This window comes from Danio rerio, chromosome 2 (genome assembly GCF_049306965.1).
Source record: "Danio rerio strain Tuebingen ecotype United States chromosome 2, GRCz12tu, whole genome shotgun sequence".
Lineage (NCBI taxonomy): Eukaryota > Metazoa > Chordata > Actinopteri > Cypriniformes > Danionidae > Danio > Danio rerio.
This window is the reverse complement of record NC_133177.1, coordinates 62527501-62548095: the sequence shown is the minus strand read 5'-3', so window position 1 is coordinate 62548095 and position 20595 is coordinate 62527501. Positions and strand designations below refer to the sequence as shown.

Genomic DNA, 20595 nt, shown 5'->3' with positions numbered 1-20595 from the left:
AAGGAGCATCAACAAAGTATTGAGCAAAGCCTGTGAATACTGATGTACATCTGATTTATCAGCTTTTTTATTGTTGATAAATTTGCAACAATTTCATAAACTCTTTATCCACATTGTCATTATTGGGGATTGTGTGTAGAATGTTGAGGAAATCAATCAATTCAGTCCATTTTGAGGTAAAGCTGTAACATAAACACATGTGGAAACCGTGAAGCGCTGTCAACACTTTCCGGATGCACTGTATAATCAAATGAAGTATGTTTAAGAATAAAATATGATGTGTTGTTTGGAAGAGTGTACTTGCATTGTGATGATATTATGTTGTCTGGCGTTATATTATGAGTGGCATTACTGAAAATGACATTAATATTGTTTATCGCAATATACTTTGGTGCGATATTTCGTACAACAAAATAAAGATATCATGACAGGTCTATATTACAGGTTTGCACACATTTATGATTGTAATCTGTTAAGTGTTTGTTTGGGTTGTCTCTGAAACATGATTGTGTGTGTGTGTTGTGTTGTGTTATGTGTGTGTGTGGGTGTGTCTGACACTCTGAAAAGAGCACGACTGCAGTCTAAATGTGTTTGAGCACATAAAGACCTCAGTGTCACATACTTCAGCTGCTGGCTTTCAGAAATACAGTACAGCGGCGTAAACATCACGCTAAATATAAACCTACGGCATTCTGCTTCCAGTGACGGAGAAACGGAGGCCGGTTGTGAAAATGTCTCCGGATTCAGCGTCTGAAAATATCTGTGTTGTTTCAGTGTGATTGGCCATGACGATTGGAGCAGGACCAGAACCGGACGTCCATAAAGCACACACTAAAGCGTCTGACCCGCCAAAGACTGAACACACACCGGACGCACACAGAAAGGTGAGATTCCCACATATGTGTGATTGATCACCTCATATATTCCTCATATGTGTGTCACATTCAGTCAATAATGTGGAGCACTTTATCAACTGGAAGTTGCTGAGACTTTTCATTCATTCGTTTTCTTTTAAGCTTAGTTCCTTTATTAATCTGGGGTTGCCACAGTGGAGTGAACCGCCAACTTATCCAGCATATATTTTATGCAGCGGATATCCTTCCAGCTGCAACCCATCTCTGGGAAATGCTGCTGAGACTTTTATTTTATCTTAAAGAAGTATTTGCAACTGAAACTGAATATTGATTAGGGGCGGGGCCTTAATTTTTGATTTGACCTCAAAAATAACCGCTTGATACAAAAATAAAAATTGCATAACGATATTAATTAAAGTCAGAATTTGGGGGAAAAAAAGTTACCAAAAGGCCTGATAAATCAATATGATGCATAATAAATTAAAAAAAACATGTTGAAGTCAGAATTATTAGCCCCCCTGATCTATTAGCCCCCCTGTTTTTTTCCCCGAAACGGAGAGCAGATGTTTTCAGCACATTTCTGCACATAATAGTGTTAATAACTCATCTCTAATAACTGATTTATTTTCTCTTTGTCATGATGACAGTAAATAATATTAGACTAGATATTCTTCAAGACACTTCTATACAGCTTAAAGTGACATTTAAAGGCTTCACTAGGGTAATTAGGATAACTAGGCAGGTTAGGGTAATTAGGCAAGTTATTGTATGACGATGGTTTGTTCTGTAGACTATCGAAAAAATATATAGTTTAAAGGGGCAAATAATATTGAGCTTAAAATGGTGTTTTAAAATTAAAAACTGCTTTCATTCTAGCCCAAATAAAACAAATAAGACTTTCTCTAGAAGAACAAATATTATCAGACATACTGTAAACATTTCCTGAATCTGTTCAACACCATTTGGGAAAAATGCAAAAAGAAAACAAATTCAAAGGAGGGTAAATAATTCTGACTTCAACTGTATTATTCATTCATTCATTTTTTTGATTGACTTTATTAATCTGGGGTCACCACAGCGGAATGAACCGCCAACTTATCCAGCATATGTTTTACACAGCAGATGCCCTTCCAGCTGCAACCCAATACTGGGAAACATCCACACACACTCAATCACACACATAAACTACGGACAATTTAGCCTACCCAATTCCCCTAAAGCGCATGTGTTTGAAATAAGAACAAAGTTTGGAATTGTGTGGCTAAAAGTCAAAATTATAAAGACAAGTTGGAAATGTTACCAGAAAAACTGGACTTTAAAGAGAAAATGTTGTGATTTTGAGGATAATGGTTGGAATTGTTAGCAGAACAGTTAGAATTGTGTAAATAAACGTTTAATTGTAAGGATGAAAGTCAGAAATGTTGGCAGAAATGTCCGAGTTGTAAAAAGTTGCGAAGAGAATAATTGGAGTTAAAAGAGAAAAGGTCATCATTTCAAGAACAAATGACTGAATTAGGCGTCAGTGGTCAGCACTGTGGCCTCACAGCAAGAATTTTGCTGGTTTGAGTCCCGGCTGGGTCATTTGGTGTTTCTGTGTGGAGTTTGCATGTTCTCCCTGTGTTTGCGTGGGTTTCTTCTGAGTGCTCCGGTTTCCCCCACTGGCCAAAGGTGAATTGTGAGTCCAAACTAAATTGGCCGTACTGTATGAGTGTGTGTAAATGAGTGTGTATGGGTGTTTCCCAGTACTGTGTTGTGGCTGGATAGGCATCAACTGTGTTAAACATATGCTGGAATAGTTGGTGGTTCATTCCACTGTGGCGACCTCTGATTAATAAAGGGACTAAGCCGAAGGAAACTGAATGAGTGACGTCAGAATTGTGAGCTGAAAAGCCATAACTGTGGGGAGGAATGTCAGAATTGTGGAAACGTCTTGAATTGTTAGAATAATTGGAGCTCAAAGAGGTCATAATTCTGAGAATAAAAGTCTAAATTGTGTGCAGAAATGTCATAATTGTGTGGATAAAACTGAGTCTTGAAAGAGGAAAACTCATCAAAGTCAGTATTGTGTAATGTAAATCATAGCAGTCCTGATTGTTAAGTATGAATTATGATGTAACTCTCTGAAGAGTTTGTTTCATATAGTCTTGTTGACTTTCTGCTCAGCTTTAATCTAAACTCTGCTCCGTGAAGCTGTCGGATTGTGTTTCCTAAAGCCCTGAAGCTGATTTGAGCATAAACCTGTGCACTTCAGCATGGTGATAATAGTGTAAAGATTATATAAGCAGAGTCAGGTCACGCATTATCATCAAGATACTGAGGATTCTCACAGATAATCCCAGCGAGACCTTCAGGATCTTTCTGGAAAGCAGGTAATAAAGATGATGTAAGGTGATTTAATGAGGGGAATCTATTCATGGTGAAGCACTGAAATAAAGCTGCAGTCTGGAAATAGCAGGTGTCAAGAGACTCGCTTATCAAATGATGCTCTTCAGGAACAGATCGGCATACTCTCAGTTCTGTTCCACTTCAAAGTCAAAAGAAGACAACGTACATGTCTTTAACAGAATTAATAAATCTCAGAATATAAAACATATATTGATAGGATATATTTTAAATGGTAGGATCACAGCACTCTTGTTCTTGTTAAATAATCTGTTTTAATGTGTTTATAAATGTGTGTGCATTTAAATCTGTGTCTAATTTAATGTCGGTTTAAGCATTTGAATAAATATTTATAAAAATATGACAATTTAAATAAATTTATGCTTAAAATCATATTGAATTATTAAAGGTATTGTTAAGACAATGTCTAAGCATAATTAGTTATACTGTAAAAATAAATACAAATGAATACAACATTAATGGATTAAAGCTAGACTCGTGTAAATAAATGTAGGAGTTGTCAGAAGAAAAAAAATGGGAGGAGAAAAGTCTTAATTGTGTAAATATTAAAATTAAAAAATATAAAATTCTAAAAATATTATTGATTTATTTAAAAAAACTGACTAATAATTTGTTTTACTTAAAAAAAAACAAATTAATAGATGAATAAAAAATTTAGATTTAGATAAAATAAAAATATATTTATATTATAATTATAATTATTATATAAATATAATATATAATTATAATTTATATTATTAATATATCTCTCTTAATGAGAATATCTCTTTTTTTAAATGAATTTAGGCTCAGTTGTGCTATAAAGTTGAAGTCAAAATTTTTTGCCCCCCTTGTGAATTATTATTATTTTTTTTTATATTTCCCAAATGATGTTTAACAGATTCAGGAAACTTTCACAGTATGTCTGATAATGTTTTTTCTTCTGGAGAAAGTCTGATTTGTTTTATTTCGGCTAGAGTAAAAGCAGTTTGTAATTTTTTAAACACCATTTTAAGGTCAATATTATTAGCCCCTTTAAGCAATATGTGTTTCGTAAAACAGAAACTGGGAAAAAAATAAACAAGCGGTCTAATAATTCAGGGGGGCTAATAATTCTGACTTCAATTGTATACACACAAACACACACACACACACACACACACACACACACACACACACACACACACACGGTTTCACATTCATTCTTCCTTGGCAGGGCGCCACACCAACATTTATCCCGCCACCACCGCTACATTACAGCTTCTCATTCAAAACATACAGTCCTCACTGAAAACAAATATATATATATATATATATATATATATATATATATATATATATATATATATATATATATTAATGCATAAAATCTAAACTTGCATAAATTCCAATTTAATCTGACATATCTACAGATTTAATGCGTTTACTGATGGTGTGTGTGTGTGTGTGTGTGTGTGTGTGTGTGTGTGTGTGTGTGTGTGTGTTTCTTCAGGGTCAGCATCAGCGTGAAGAAGACTACCTTTCCCAGAAGTCTCTGAGCAGCAGGCTTTCGTGGTCAGCGTTGGGCCGCAATTACAGACTGATGATCATGGAGTGTAAAATCACACTGCTGGACGGCACCGACTACACCTGCACTGTGGAGGTCAGCAAAGCATGATGGGATACGCTGGAGCTTCAGCTTCAGTGCAGATAATGTCGTAACATGTGACAACCCCTGATAGATAAGGGACTAAGCAGAAGAAAAATGAATGAATTTTAAAAATCACAGAAAGGTTTTAGGCAAATTGTGCAGCTCTAAACACAGATACATTAAAGCTCGAGTGCTTAAAAATTGCATATTGTTTTGAAAATGTGCATAATATAAAATAAAGAAAAATTATATAAAAATATAAATATGTAAAACATTAGTTAAAAGATATATATAAATATAAAATATCTAAATATCTATGTATTCAATAATAAAAAGGAAAAGAGAGCATTGTAAATGTACAGAGCAATACTACTATCTGTAATGTCATCGAACGCTGACAAAGGAGTGTGGATCCAAATGCAGGGTTTAACAAGAATAATCAGGCAAGCCACAGTCGATACAGGGGCAAACAGATGTATACAGGTAATCCAGAGTCGTGATCAGTAAACAGGCGGACGGACAAAAGGCAGGCAGCAGACAAAAAATAAAGCAAGGCAAGGGTCTAATACGGCAAGGCTAAACGAGGAAGACGCGTCGTAATGTTCACAATACAGCAGAGGTGGAAAGAGCACCTGAAAACCATACTTGAGTAAAAGTACAGATACCTTACTGTAAAAATTACAAGTTACAAGTCACCAATTCCAATAAGACTTGAGAAAAAGTATTAGAGCAGGGGTGTCAAACTCAATTCCCGGAGGGTTGAAGCCCTGCACAGTTTAGTTCCAACCCTGCTCCAACACACTTACCTGTAGGTTTCAAACAAGCCTGAAGGACTCAATGAGTTTGATCAGGTGTGTTTAATTAGGGTTGGAACTAAACTGTGCAGAGCTGCGGCCCTCCAGGAACTGAGTTTGACTCCTGTGGATTAGAGTATTTAATTTTAAAAGAACTTAAGTATTTTACTCATACTGAATTTAGGCTCAAAGAACACCAAGAAAGGTTTTATATCCTAATATAGAAATTACGTTGAACACCTCAATGTTTTAAAATGGCAAAACAAAGATAAAAAAAAGAAGAACAAAAAGCCTCAAACTCAAATGTTCAAAAAAGGTACAAACAATTAAAAAAAACAAAAAAAAAGTAGTAAAACTTAGTAAATACAAATCAGAGCTGACTGTCATGTGATTCACCTCTCAGTCTCAGAGGGAGCCAATACTTTTATTTTATTATGAGTTTTTTAATTGATTAGGATGCTTTCTCTGTATTAAACTTAAACAAAGAGGAGCCGTTTTATTTTTCAACTTCATAAACTACATATAAATTCAATGAAAAATACATCACTAATAGTCATGTCATGTCGCAGTGGTTTTTGCCATATCAGTAGCCCCTTTCACACATACAGACCTTTCGGAAAGGTCTGTATGTGTGAACAGGTCCTTTTTGAAAATACCGGTAAATTCGTTCTGGCTATTTTCCGGAAAGAGAAGTTGTAACATTACCGGTAATTTGCCGGAATGCTGCGCTGTGTGAATGCAGAAGGAAGATTCCCGTAATAAGCGCGTGCACGTCTAGAACGTGCTGACGTGAGACGTCTGCTTTAGCCAATCACAACAGTCAGACGCATTTACGTCCGCGCGGTTTGTGAGAATAAAAGCCTTTGAATATTTTTCCAGACACATTTAGCTGCTAGAAGTTAGTCAGATCACGTTTATATGTTCTTCTTAATGCCAACTGTGTAAATAATCATCGATGAGATGCTTATGATAAGCCGTTGTTTGTTTACCTTCAAGCTTTGCGTGCGCCTATAAGCGCCTGCACACGCACATATTATGAACATCTCGACATGCGAAAGTGATCCTGCGAAAGTTGTTCACAATATTGATCATCTACAGAGTTTGTAATTTAGTCGAATGTTTACAAACACAAGCGCAGCCGTTTAAAGCTCATTTGTGGTGAATGATGTCAGAATTTACCGGTATTTTGGAGTGGATGTGTGAATGCTCTTTTCCGGAAAATTTCCGTAACGTCCTCGCCTGTGTGAACAGCGCTTTTTTGAATATACCGGTAAAGTCGTTCCGGAAATTTTCCGGATATTTACCGGTATCACTGTGTGAAAGGGGCTAGTAACTGTATTAAACTCACATTTAATGAACATTAAATAGACTCTTACTTCAATGTGTTTTTTCAAATTTGATGATACATTATTAAAAGCACTTATTTTGGGTGTTCGTGGCAAACAAAGTAGACACTGCATCCCGTAAGAGCCATTCTGCATATCGGCGAATGAGAACTTTTCTTTCAGATAAGGCCATGGATGGTCATCAGTGCTGGCACTGCTTGATGTGCCGACTTCGGCTTCATCACTGGCTGCAGCCATGTCGCTAATTAAACACCAGGGGCCTCATGTATCAACGCTGCGTACGCACAAAAACTTTGCGTACGCACAAAAACTTTGCGTACGCCAGGTTTCATGCTCAGAATCGCTCACGTTTGGATTTACTAACGATGAACTGAATGTGGGAATGTGCGCAGCTCCACGCAGCTTTCTGGCTGGCGTACGCACATTTTTTGTGCGTGTCTGTTTTATTTCCATTGGCGACTCCTAGAGGCAGTTGTGTTAAATTCCTCTCTACAAAGTGTCTAAGCCTTGCAATGGCAGCTGTATGAGACGGGTTCATCTAGCAGGTATATAAGGTTTCCATACCATACAGTTGACCAGCCAAACATTAAAGCACAATTTGCAGCGGTCGCCTGTTTTCCCAATGTAATCTGAGAGATCTACTGCACACACATTGCTATAAAGACACTATCTGAAGATGAATTTGCATGCGTGAATCAGAAACATTTCCATTCAATAAATGTGCAAATAAAATATGATGCTTATTGATATGAACTTATTGATGATTCCTACTTGTCTTTCTCGTGATAAATAGTTGGCAAAATCTGATATGTAGCGGGGGAAAAAAGAAGAAAGAGATCATCAGACGCTGGATTCAAACCGAGTTCATGCTCGAACGTGTCAAAACATGTTAACATGCGTCTTACGAGCTGCGCCACTGAGACTGTTAAGCGTCCTGCAACATTTTACAGATATATATCACACTATTTCTTTTTTTTAATGCACTCAGTGCGATGTTCAGACCCAACTGTGTAAACCGCATCAGCTAAACTCTCCCACTCTATTTTTTTCTTTTGTTGTTAATTCCGAAGAACAAACTTGCAAATAACACCGCTTTTCTCCGGTCTACCTCCGAAAGCAGCACCTCCAATTCACATTCTGTTCAAAGTTTCTCTTCTTGCTTGATTTTGCCGTTGCTTTTTCGTTGGGTTTTTCCATTAGCATAGTCATTAGCATATTCATACGGGGGAGGAGGCAGGGAGGGGTTTTGTGCTCGTGCATGTTGCGCTCAGTTTCACGTTCATTCAGATGTACAAAAGAATATTTGTGAGAATGAACGGGAAACTGAGCGCAAAACCCCTCCCTGCCTCCTCCCCTGTATGAATATGCTAATGAATCTACTTTGGCAAAACCCAACGAAAAAGCAACGGCAAAAGCAAGCAAGAAGAGAAACTTTGAACAGAATGTGAATTGGAGGTGCTGCTTTCGAAGGTAGACCGGAGAAAAAGCGCTGTTATTTGCAAGTTTGTTCTCCGGAATTAATAACAAAAGAAAAAAATAGAGTGGGAGAGTTTAGCTGATGCGGTCAACACAGTTGGGTCTGAACATCGCACTAGAGTGCATTAGAACAGAATTAGTGTGATTTATAGGTGTAAAATGTTGTAGTACCCTTAACAGTCTCAGTGGCGCAGCTCGTAAAACGCATCTCAACATGTTTTGACATGTTCGAGCATGAACGCGGCTCGAATCCAGCGTCTGATGAACTCTTTCTTCTTTTTTCCCCCGCTACATATCAGATTTTGCCAACTATTTATCACGAGAAAGACAAGTAGGAATCATTAATAAGTTTGTGCATCATATTTTATTTGCACATTTATTGAATGGAAATGTTTCTGATTCATGCATGCGTATTCATCTTCAGATAGTGTCTTTATAGCAATGTGCGTGCAGTAGATCGCTCAGATTACATTGGGAAAACAGGCGACCGCTGCAAATTGTGCTTTAATGTTTAGCTGGTCAACTGTATGGTATGGAAACCTTATATACCTGCTAGATGAACCCGTCTCATACAGCTGCCATTGCAAGGCTCAGACACTTTGTAGAGAAGAATTTAACACAACTGCCTCTAGGAGTCGCCAATGGAAATAAAACAGACACGCACAAAAAATGTGCGTACGCCAGCCAGAAAGCTGCGTGGAGCTGCGCACATTCCCACGTTCAGTTCATTGTTAGTGAATCCAAACGTGAGCGATTCTGAGCGTGAAACCTGGCGTACGCAGCGTTGAAACATGAGGCCCCTGGTATTAGGCAAGCTGCTGATTCATATTCACGTGATTTAGCTTATCAATTGCATACAGTACCTTCAGCACACTGCAGATGGCGATATCGTCTCGTCCGCCCAACAAATTAGCAGTGGGAGATAAAGATGCCGACTTGTCGCGCATCAGAATGTAACGAGTTACAATAAGCGTCCGTTCAAATGTACTGGAGTAAAGAGTACATATATTCAATCAAAAATGTAATGAAGTACAGAGTAAAAGTTGCTTTTATTTTTAATACTCAGTATAAGTACAAAGTAGCCAAAACATACTTAAGTAAAGTAACAAAGTCCATTTACTTAAGTACTTTACACCACTGCAATACAGCTGAACAAGACTCAGCCCTGATGTGTGTGTGTGCTGTATAAATAGTCCTTGTAATCAGTTCATGAGCAGCTCCCAGCCATGAGTGTGTTTAATCTCCTGAATGAGGAACAGGTGCGTGTGAGCGGTGCATGACTGGATATGTAGTTCCCGTAATGTCGGATTTGTAGTACATTAGCAATCTGCAGCCGCTAGATCACTGACAATCACAACACTAATAAAGAAAAATGTACAAAAAAAGCTGCTTTTATATTTGTAGAAGTTATTTTTTATTTGGAATTTGTTTTGAAATGTTTTATACTAAGTAGCTTTGTTGTTTGACAAAATATTTTTAAATATTATTATATATTATATTATTATATTATATATATTATAATATTATTGTCTGAAATTATTTTGAAAAAATCTTCTTTTAAGATCAGAATTGAGTTGTTGGTACAATTGTGTGTGTGTGTGTGTGTGTCTGTGTGTGTGTGTGTGTGTGTGTGTGTGTGTGTGTGTGTGTGTGTGTGTGTGTGTGTGTGTGTGTGTGTGTGTGTGTGTGTGTGTGTGTGTGTGTGTGTGTGTGTGTTCTACAGAAGCGGGCGAGGGGTCAGGTGTTGTTTGATAAGGTCTGCGATCACCTCAATCTGCTGGAGAAGGATTATTTCGGCATCACCTACAGCGACACTGAGAGCCAGAAGGTGTGAAACATTCGTTTAACCATTTCATAACATATCAGACTTTTGACTGAATGCACGTTGCATCAGCTTGCACGGGTCACGGGATGTAATCTCAATTGGAACATGATGAGAGGGCGGGACATAGAAAATAACATTTTTCTCACAGCTCTGCCGGTGAGAGTGGTTGAGCTCAAGCATATCAAATGAACAGCCATTTGATAAGTCAGAAGATTTGATGAGAAACTTTAGATGTTTATATGCGTTTTTTTTAATCTTCCAGACGGGAATTTTGTCACTGTTTTGGAGACACTTGATTATAGATATCCTTCAAACTAACATACTGATACTAACATCTAAAATCTAAATAATCTTTATTTTAAGTCAGACTTTATTTTAATGTACAATTTATGCTTTTAACAAACAATTTTCCAAGACTTTTAATTCAATAAACTACTAATTAGCTGCTTATTAAAAGTTAGTAGTTGGGTTTAGGTGTGGGGTGGTAGTGTTAAAGTTGTAAAATCAGATCAAGCTTTATAAGTGCTAATAAACAGTTAATATCTTAATAATAAACCAGTGGTAAATGTTGTGAATTGTTACTTAAACTGTTACTTAAACTTCACCCTGCCTGTCGGACATTTCACACTGGATGAGAGATCATCATCTTCAGCTTCACCTCGCGAAAACGGAAATGCTTGAAGTTTCTGCCAACCTGACTCTACACCATAGCTTTTCAATCCAGATGGATGGGGCAACCATTACTACATCCAAAATGGTGAAAAGCCTTGGAGTAACCATTGATGACCAACTAAACTTCTCTACAACTAAAGTTCGATCTTGCAGATTCGCACTCTATAGCATCAGAAAGGTCCGACCCTTCCTATCTGAACATGCAGCTCAACTCCTTGTTCAAGCTCTTGTTCTCTCCAGACTGGACTATTGCAACTCTCTACTAGTCGGGCTTCCAGCTAACTCAATCAAACCTCTTCAGCTCTTCAGAACGCAGCAGCACGAGTGGTCTTTAATGAACCTAAACGAGCACATGTCACTCCGCTGCTCATCCGTTTGCACTGGCTGCCAGTTGCTGCTCGCATCAAATTCAAAGCTCTGGTGTTTGCTTACAAAGCGACTTCTGGCTTTGCTCCTTCTTATCTGCTCTCACTTCTGCAGATGTATGTGTCCTCCAGAAACTTGCGTTCTGTGAATGAACGTCGCCTCGTGGTTCATCCCAAAGAGGGAAGAAATCACTTTCCCGAACTCTCGCATTCAATCTGCCTAGTTGGTGGAATGAACTCCCTAACTGCATCAGAACGGCAGAGTCACTCGCTGTCTTCAAGAAACCACTAAAAACTCAACTATTTAGTCTCCGCTTCCCTTCCTAATCTGCAATTGCCTCTCTGGATATACCACTAACTGTACTTAAAAAAAAATAAATAAATAAAAATTACTAATGTTTTGCTTCTTACACTTTACACACCTGAAACTTGCCTACAGCACTTCTTCATTGTTGCTCTTAGTTATGTAAATTGCTTCCTTGTCCTCATTTGTAAGTAGCTTTGGATAAAAGTGTCTGCTAAATGACGTGTTACTCTTTATTTTAATTTCACAGGAACTTTAAAAGTAAGCCAAGTCTGCGGGAAAACAGTGGACTTGGCAACCCTAGACTGTGATTCCTGACTGTGATTTTCATTAGTTTTTGTAATGCAACTCTTGATGTTTCTTTTCCTCCAGAACTGGCTGGACGCCTCCAAAGAGATCAAGAAGCAGATCAGCAGTAGGTTTTCCCTCAAACACAAGTGCTTTTGTCTTCTTTCTCATCCGCAGGATCTGACAGTAGCTCTTGTTTTTCAGCTTCTCCCTGGAGCTTCGCCTTCAACGTCAAGTTTTATCCTCCAGATCCAGCGCAGCTCTCGGAGGACATCACCAGGTGCACATCAATCCACTGACACAAGAACATTCACAACCTATATTTATACCTATACAACTTATATCATATTTTAATGCATTTACTGACATTAACTGGGTATGAATAATCTTGCAAAGCATTTATTAAGCATGGTTCAACATTAACTAATGCATTATTCAAATCCAAAGTTGTGTTAATATTAGTTATGCACTGTGAGTTAATTTGGATAACGTTAACTAACATTAACAAAAATGAATAAACACCAAAATAAATGTATTATTAATTGTTTATTTATGTTAGTAAATAAATTAATTAATTACTACTGGGCCATTATTTACCAACATGTTCTTTACAAGTATATATATATATATATATATATATATATATATATATATATATATATATATATATATATATACATAAAATACATAGTATAGTATATATATACATAAATTTGAGCAATATCACACCCGTAGCAGTGCAATGTGGCTGTATATTGGCACTGGTGGGAGGCGAGCATTGCCTTAGTGTCCCGCCAATGACGATACACAGCCAAATCGCACTGCTACGATTGTGTGATATTGCGTTTATACAACAGTTGAACGTCATAATCGTGTATATAAACAAAAAATCAAACACAGAGAGTCTCAAAAACCCTTTGGTATGAGGAACTACTTTCTTCCGCCCTTCAATCACATCTGCCACTGACGTCAGAACAGCAGAAACCATTGCTCATTCACACACGTCACTGTAGAGCTAGTGTTTGAATGATTCTCTAGCGTAATGTCTAAAGTGATGACAAAACAGCTGATTTTGGTCACATTTTAAGATTATAAGGCTGAACAGCATGAAATGCCATTAGTCTATAGAGATTTTCCTGTATTTCTCTGTTGTAATCGGGATTTCACAATAATTAACCCTGAAATGCCAAAGCAAACACTAGCGGTTTCTTTGGTATAAATACAGCAATACAAAATAAAAAACAGAGAGATCGACTTAAAATGTCACTAACCTTATCTATAATAATTTGATCAGCTGTAGTTTCACATTTACACTGAGAAAATGCTGTTTTTCTCCCTTATGGACTTATAATGTGGTCTCTGTCTCCATCTTGTGGCGGAACGTCAACCGTCACTTACTTTGCTCGGCTCAGGCTGATGGCAGCCGATCCACTGCGGCACTGCACACATATATTAAAACAGGCACTATTCTTATAAATAAGCTGCATAGTTGCAATCTGAACAACTGCATTCTTGACTAAAAAGCCTTAAAAGTACATCTTGTTGTCTAACAGCTGCAATATTCGTCAAACTGTAGAGCATTCTCTGCTTGTTGATGTATGTGGGCGGAGTAATACACAAGGGTGAAGACGCTGGAGGAGTGCTGCTATTTGCAGAATATTGCATGGCTTTCAGCCAATCAGGTTCAAGAACCAGACAGACAGACAGATAATAAAGATATTACCAAAAAAAATGCTCTTCCTGTTTTGGTTATCTATTTAAAGGTTTTTTTTTATCATCATACTGAATACAAAGTACTACAAACATGTATTGAAAAGTTGATCAATACAGCACTGCAAGACAAGAACTGCATTATCCTCCCAAAAAAATTATTCAGTCACTTATTCCTCTGTTAAATCCATATTTATTTATTTTTTTAATTAATTAATTTATTTATTTATTTATTAATTTTATTTTTTTATTTTATTTGTATTAATTAATTAATTACTTAATGTATTTATTTATTAATATATTAATTAATTAATTAATATTTTTATTAATTAATTAATGTATTAATTAATGTATTATTTAATAAAGATATTAACAAAAATGCTTATTAATTAATTAATTTATTAATTTATTTTATTTTTTGTTTTTATTAATTAATTAATTAATTTGTTTATTTATTAATTTATTTTATTTTTTATTTTATTTTTATTAATTAATTTATTTATATATTAATATATTAATTAATTAATTTATTTATATTTTTAATTAATTAATGTATTAATTAATTAATTTATGTATTAATTAAAAAAGATATTAACAAAAAATGCTTACTAATTAATTAATTAAATTATTTATTTATTTATTTATTTATTTATTTATTTACATTTGTTAGGGCTGTGCAGGTAATTAAAAATGCTGCCCCCTTCCTAGCAGTCTGCATTTGTTCCTTTGCAAAGCTCACACTGTAAAATTAAAACAAAAAAACAAAAACTAACCTGCTAAAACTTATACACAAATTAAATCTAGAAGCAAAACCAAGGTTATTATAGTTAACAAAAGCCATTAAAGATTCAAATAATGTGTGTTAAAACAAATAAAAAAAAATGCACAAACCAAAAAAATACACACACCAAACCGAGACAAGATAACAGAACATTGTATTTATTTATTTATTTTTTATTTTTTCTTCATGAACCCTCCTGTCTCTAATGAATAATGTGTGTTTGTCAGGTATTCTTCTTTTCTTTTTCTGATGAACCGTCCCATTCATAAAGAATACCGTAGTGAAGTGTGTGTGTGTGTGTTTGTGTTTGTCAGGTATTTCCTGTGCCTCCAGCTGCGGGATGATGTGGTGTCTGGCCGTCTGCCGTGCTCGTTCTCCACTCACGCGGTGCTGGGCTCCTACACGCTGCAGTCTGAGCTGGGCGACTGCGACTCGGAGCTGCAGAACTCCAGTGCGCTCTCAGACCTGCGCTTCGCTCCAAACCAGAGCAAAGAGCTGCAGGACAAAGTGCTGGAGCTGCACCGCGCATACAGGTCAGACACCGGCCATCATACAGGCTTTATTATCGGTCTTGTTATGTTAGTGCTTTATGTAGATTTATTTAAATGTGTTTATAGTGTTGATGCTGACACTTTGCAGTGAAGTTTCATTATAATGGATTGATGAATTAATATATACAAGTATTACTCTATATAAGTGTTCATCTCATATAATTGATCATTTTATTAACACTATTTAATACCATGTGTGTGTGTATGTATGTATGCGTGTGTGTGTGTGTGTGTGTGTGTGTGTGTGTGTGTGTGTGTATACAGTTCAAGTCAGAATTATTAGCCCTGCAGATATTCTTTTCCTATTTTCTGTTTAACAAAGAGCAGATTAGAGTAGATAGTGTTAATAACTCATCTCTAATAACTGGTTTATTTTCTCTTTGTCATGATGACAGTAAATAATATTAGACTAGATATTCTTCAAGACACTTCTATACAGCTTAAAGTGTCATGTAAAGGCTTCACTAGGGTAATTAGGGTAACTAGGCAGGTTAGGGTAATTAGGCAAGTTATTGTATAATGATGGTTTGTTCTGTAGACTATCGGAGACACATATAGCTAATAATATTGAGCTTAAAATGGTGTTTAAAAAATTTTAAACTGCTTTTATTCTTGCCGAAATAAAACAAATCAGACTTTCTCCATAAGAAAAAATATTATCAGACATACTGTGAACATTTCCTGAATCTGTTCAACATCATTAGATGGCTGTCTTCATATAATGATGTCCTTTTCACACACATGACGTGAGCTGATCGTAAGCTGTTACCACAGGGAGGACGGGGCAGCGCGCACCTCTAAAAGAAGTCTACTTTAGTGAACAGACTAAATGCCATGAATAACAGCTAATAAAGCTGTAAATAACATTCAATTTGTGGCACCGAGTGATCGTTTGGGAGCCGCCCGGGAAGTAAACCGCTCTTAGCATTGAAAATGAAACCGAAAGCGCACACAGTGTTGCCAGATGTAGCTGACCGGTTCCAGCCCAAACAGTATCCAAAACCAGCCAAAATGCAAAAATACCCACTAGGGCTGTGCAATTAATCAAAAATCTGATTTCGATTTTGGCTTGTGACGATTATGAAAAGCCATTAATCGAGATAAACGATTATTCCATCACGTACCGCTCCCTTTCCAGTTGTACACGTGTGAAAACTCAGCTCAGTTCCACGTGAAAATGACTGAAAGCATGTGCTGTAATGTAACTTTTACAGCACGAGATGCGCATCATTCATAATTTTAAAAGCGCAAAAGAGCACATGCTGTTGTGTGTGTGTGCCCGCCGTGCTTAGCCTCGGACAGCACAGCACACACACATCTAACGCGATCTTAATGTGAGCGCTTTAATGGTGAAATACATGCACACTTGTGTTAGAGCGCGATGTTTATTGATTATTCATATTAACCCCTCATTTGTTTAATTAACACACAAGTTGAGAATCAAAAGAGAAACCATATCAGAGCCGCACTATTCTTAAAGTGACAGCGTGCGGTATTCCTGCTGCTGCCGACTGTTTTCATTATTAATCAATAATAAAATCAAAAATACAGTGAAGATGCTTAAAGCGCAGTTTAAACAAAACAGATTTAATAACTCATTTCTAATAACTGATTTCTTTTATCTTTGCTATGATGACAGCACATTATATTTTACTAGATGTTTCTTAAGATACTATTATTCAGCTTAAAGTGACATTCAAAGGCTTAATTAGGGTAATTAGGCAAGTCATTGTATAACAGTAGTTTCTTCTGCACACAATCAAACATATATATTGCTTAAAGGGGCTAATAATATCGGGCTATTAAAATAGGTTTCAAAATATTCAAACCTGCTTTTATTCTAGCTGAAATAAAACAAATAAGCCTTTCTCCAGAAGAACAAATATTATAGGAAATACTGTAAAAAAAAAAACCCTCTGTTAAACATAATTTGGAAAATATTTATAATATAACAATAAATTCACAGGAGGACGAAAAATTTTGACTTCAACTGATAATCATTTTGAATAATCGTGATTACAATTATGACCAAATTAATCGTGATTATGATTTTCCCCATAATCGAGCAGCCCTAATACCCACCCAGTCTTCTGTATTCAAGAAAATCACGCCAGGGACAGATTTTAAGCAGGAAATGTCAGATTGTAAGCTTATGTCTCAAACACAATAATACAAAATCAGAATTATCATCAGCATTAATGACCAGGACACATCTAAAGTCTGTTCACCATTCCAAGTCTGTACAACATTCAGCATTTTCACCAACAGCAGAGCTCCACAAAGCCTATTGCTGTTTACCACATGCTTGAGAATAACAACTAGATTCTTAAAGTTTGAGGACAAACTTTGAGACTGGCTTGTGAACGCCTGATGGTAATAGTTTGTTTAGTTTAAACCGTTTTAAAAAGTATGAAAAGATGAATTGGCATGTTACTAGCATGATTCTAGCATGAATTAGCATGTTACTAGCATGATTCTAGCATGAATTAGCATGTTACTAGCATAATTCTAGCACAAATTAGCATGTTACTAGCATGATTCTAGTATGAATTAGCATGTTATTAGCATGATTCTAAGATTAATTAGCATGTTACTAGCTTGATTCTAGCATGTTGTTAGCATGATTCTAGCATGAATTAGCATGTTACAAACAAGATAAATAGATAGATAGATAGATAGATAGATAGATAGATAGATAGATAGATAGATAGATAGATAGATAGATAGATAGATAGATAGATAGATAGATAGATAGATAGATAGATCGATCTATGCAGTGGAAGTCTATGGGACAGTTTCTAGGGTCCCATAAGTGGTTGCTAGGGTGTGGCCAGAAATTCAAAAGCTCATCAGTTATTGACAGTTAGGTAGTCTGAGTTAAATTAGCCCAGTTAGAAGTCTGTAGGACAGTCTGATGCAGAGTTATGAGGTCAAAAAGTTTGGTGCAATGTTAAGTCAATGGGATATTTTCAACGGTCTCGGGACATTTTTCGGAAAACCGAAAGTCGGATCAGTCCGAAAAGATATAGCAACCCGAGTCAGATCAGTTTGGAGGTCTGGTGTCAGTTTGGTGGTCATAGCTCAAAAGCTCTAGGAGGAGATAGAGTTTAATTTTTAGTCTCAGAAGAAAAATAGGATAACAGTAGTCTGGCTTGCTACACAAGCCAGCCTAATAATAACAGCCCACTCATATTAGCCTTTATTTCACATCTACAGAATCCTGAGAAAATCCTGATCTTTATTTTAGGCAAAAAGAAATCGCGATTCTCAATCCTGCAGCTCTACTACAGACATGGAGGATTAAAATAATATAAATGTTAACATGCAACAATCTCTAATGTTTTATTACTTCATTACTAATGTAATTGTCTCATGTAATATTGGCATTTTATTGAAATGAAGTGCTATTAGCCGTGTTATTTTCAGTGTGCAGTAACACTGTGTGAGAGACTGACGGACGGATGTTTCCACAGATCAGTCCATAAAGCTCAGTGTGTGATTATTGTGCTCAATGATGATCAACAGATCAGTGTTCAAGCGCACAAAGACTACTATGTGTGTGTGTGTGTGTGTGTGTGTGTGTGTGTGTCAAACCACAATGCACTGCTCTGTTTACTGATCCACACACTGAACCCAAGCATAACAGAGTGTGTTTGTGTATTGACTGTAAGTGTGTGTGTGTGTGTGTGTGTGTGTGTGTGTGTGTGTGTGTGTGTGTGTGTGTGTGTGTGTGTGTATGTATGTGTATGTGTATGTGTGTGCGTGTGCGTGTGTGTGTGTGTGTGTGTGTGTGTGTGTGTGTGTGTGTGTGTGTGTGTGTGTGAAGTCTGTCCTGAAGGTTCATTAATGCAGTTTAATACATCTGATTCAGCCAAGATAAGCTGTAGTGGTGTAATCGAGTGTATGAGTGATAATTTATTACTATATTTATGTAGAAAAGTGCAAAAGGCAAAGTTAATGGGCCATAATACTGTTTTAGGGAGGTCAATGAAGAATTATAGTCCTAATTTATCTTGTGATGTAGCCCATTTCAATGTTGTCATCTCATTGGCCCATGCACATTTCCTGCTGCTTATCAAACTGTTTCATAACTGCAACAAGAGGCAATTTAATCATAACCTAATGTGAAAACAGCGATCATAACATTATTTATCAATGTGTGGCTCTTTTTGGATTCTCAGAAGAAATTAAACATGTAAAACAGGAAATAGGTTGAGACCGTTGTTTTTGTTTACATCTCTCGAAGTGGTCTATGTTAGATAAAGTTGGTCTGGGGTATGAGGATCTGTGGGTAAGCATGCAGCTTGGGATTGTTTTAAGGATCTGTTCAGTAAGGCTTTGAATAAAATAGCACCATATTTATATATATATATATATATATATATAAAAGACCCCTGGATAACAGATGATATATTACAATTGTCAAGGATAAAATTGATAGTTTTGGATATGAGTTTTATTAAATTAAGAGAAACGAGGTTAGGAATAAAATAAGAGAAGCAAAAAGGGTTTATTTAAGGATAAGATAAATGAAATAAATTTGAATCTAAAAAACTTTGGGGTGTATTGATAAATCTAGTAAGAAATTAACTTAAAGGTGTAAGACTAATGAATAGTTTATCCAAAGGATATTGCTGAACCTATTGGTCACACTTTGTTTTGATGGTCCGTTGGTTGAATCTAAGTTACATTGCATCTACATGCCAAGTAATTCTCATTAGATTATAAGTAGACTGTTAGGTTGGGGTTTGGGTTAGGGTTAGTGTAAGTTGACATGTACTTGCATAGTTTCTTAAGGCTGAATTATACTTCTGCGGCGATCGCCGGCGTATGCTACGGCGTTGATGCATAGCTCTTCGCCGAGGCCGTTCGTCGTCGATGACGTGCACCTCTAAAAAAATGTAACCATGTCGCAACGACGCGTAGCGCAAGCTCTGTGATTGGTTGGCTTGGTAGCGCTGACGAGTCTGGGCGGGACCGAGAGCCGCGTGAAAGGTGCGAGCCTGATGGAGCGATTGTTTACAAGTGTGGAGTCCCGTGAAGGAGCTCCTGATGGACAGTTTTGTTTTGTGTTTACCTCATGGTTAAAGTTGTTGCACGTCTGCTGGTTCCTGCCTCAAAATGAGCGAGTTTGAGCCACTTGTACATCCAGGAAGTGTTCAGGAAAAGCAAAACAGCAGCGAAGAAACTCGACACAGAGGAACATTAACACCTCACTGCTAACTAGTGTTTCGGAAGTGTTAAAGAGACAGCAGCAGAAGTATAAATGCACAGCCACGCGCGTTGCCTGAGCCGTGGGTTACGCCGGTCACTTGACACAGAAGTATAAACCAGGCTTTATAGTCAGTTAAATGTCTGTTGAAGGAGCAGGAGCAGCATCAGCGGATATTAAGCAGACAGTCTACTGATACTCAAATACAGCATCAAAATAAAGTGTCTTGCTGTGCTGTTTTAGTAATAAACTCACTAAATTAGTCTTCTCTCGTGTTTGCTGATCTGAAAAATGGTTTGATCCGCAACCCAAAAACAGTAATGTGATCCAAACCATGAGACATGTGATCTGTTACACCACTGTTAATGAGTGTGTTGATGATGTTCATGTGTGTGTGTGTTTAGA

The 20595-nt window shown here is 36.7% G+C and overlaps 1 protein-coding gene and 1 pseudogene across 51 annotated transcripts in view; both read left to right on the top strand.

Moving 5' to 3' along the window:
- Positions 1-20595, top strand: part of epb41l3b (erythrocyte membrane protein band 4.1-like 3b) — a 127169-nt gene that overhangs the window by 44197 nt on the left and 62377 nt on the right. For 29 of the 51 annotated variants that reach the window (NM_214812.1, XM_073915419.1, XM_073915371.1 and 26 more), the window contains 7 exon segments: positions 775-884; positions 4729-4878; positions 10206-10310; positions 12021-12063; positions 12141-12216; positions 14742-14960; position 20595. The exon segment at position 20595 is cut by the window's right edge and continues 87 nt beyond it. In NM_214812.1, the coding sequence (NP_999977.1) occupies positions 786-884; positions 4729-4878; positions 10206-10310; positions 12021-12063; positions 12141-12216; positions 14742-14960; position 20595 (693 nt within the window). In that variant the 5' untranslated portion in view covers positions 775-785. 51 annotated transcript variants of the gene reach the window in all.
- On the top strand, positions 10909-11742 carry LOC141379227 (uncharacterized; annotated as a pseudogene).